Raw genomic sequence first — 1,162 nt, 5'->3', positions numbered from 1 at the left:
ACTTCTCTACACAAAGAACGGTGAGCCCGGTACCGGGGAGAGCTGCTGAGGGACCTTTGGGCAAGCTACGGCAGCCTGGAAAAGCCTCCATGGAGTCTGGTGGCCACAGATGGGTTTTCTTGTGTCTGCTCGCTGCTTTCCTATGTGACAAAGGGATGCCCTGGCCGTTAGACACTCTTCTCAGTCCTGTTTCCTATTTTGCAGCCTACAAGGAGAAAATGACGGAGCTGTCTCTGCTCTCCCTCATCTGCTCCTGTTTCCACACCCAGCCCCATCCTAACACCATCTACCAGTATGGAGGTACGTAACCGCAGCATCGCCATGTGGCGCTTCCCCAGGCAGCGTGGGAGCTGGTCAGTGCGCCGGGCGGTCCCTCCTGGAGCAGCAGTCCGGGACTCAGCCCAGGGTCTTTCTGTTCGGTCTCTTTTCACGGTTTATTTTATTAACGTAACCCACATTTTCTCTGAAGCTGCTGGCAGAGGCTGCTTTGCACTGGGGTGACATCCCAGGTGTTACCAGCAGCGTGGTCTTTCCACAGCTATGCTGTGAATTTAAACTCATGGTGTTGACTTGGGGGGGATGAAGCTGGTCCCTGATCAAGAAATTTTGGAGATAGAATAAAATCACCCAGGTCAGGACAGGGGAACACCCTAATTCCTACGCGAAGAGCTCGGTGCCCTCAGCTGAACACTCTCCTGAGTGTCACAGGTCCCCAGAGCCTCTGTTTGTTTTTCTCCCACCCAAAGATATGGAGGTGAAGCAGCTGGATAAGAGAGCATCGGGCCAGAGCTTCGAAGTGATCCTGAAGTCCCCTTCAGATTTATCTCCTGAGAGCCCCATCCTTTCCTCCCCCCCCAAGAAGAAGGACCTGTCCCTGGAGGAGCTGCAGCGGAGGCTGGAGGCTGCAGAGGAGAGGCGGAAGGTAACAAGGTGTCCTGCAGAAGCAGTGACTTTTCTGGGACGGGCACTAATTGCAGCAAACCCTAACACTGGCTTAGCAGGAGCGATCTAAACCCGCAGAGTAAAACCAAGTGTAAACATTACGGGTGTTGATGGGTGAGGGGAGAGCAAGCTGAAATAGCTCAAAGAATGATGTGACACCCAGAGAGGGGCCTCTGCGCCCGCACAGGTGTCACCTCTGTCTTGCCGAGCCAGTGGGCAT

General features: G+C 54.4%; 1 protein-coding gene across 1 annotated transcript in view; it reads left to right on the top strand.

Annotated features, from left to right (window-relative positions):
- Positions 1-207: 207 nt before the first annotated feature.
- STMN3 (stathmin-like 3) overlaps positions 208-1,162 on the top strand; it is a 2,783-nt gene continuing 1,828 nt past the window's right edge. Inside the window, exons 1-2 of the mRNA XM_010135853.1 lie at positions 208-300; positions 747-922. Of these exons, the coding sequence (XP_010134155.1) occupies positions 219-300; positions 747-922 (258 nt within the window). The 5' untranslated portion in view covers positions 208-218. The remainder of the gene's footprint in view (positions 301-746; positions 923-1,162) is intronic.

The sequence above is a fragment of the Buceros rhinoceros genome, unplaced genomic scaffold (genome assembly GCF_000710305.1).
Source record: "Buceros rhinoceros silvestris isolate BGI_N320 unplaced genomic scaffold, ASM71030v1 scaffold2190, whole genome shotgun sequence".
NCBI lineage: Eukaryota > Metazoa > Chordata > Aves > Bucerotiformes > Bucerotidae > Buceros > Buceros rhinoceros.
The sequence above is the reverse complement of the archived record's forward strand: the minus strand, read 5'-3'. Positions and strand labels throughout refer to the sequence as shown.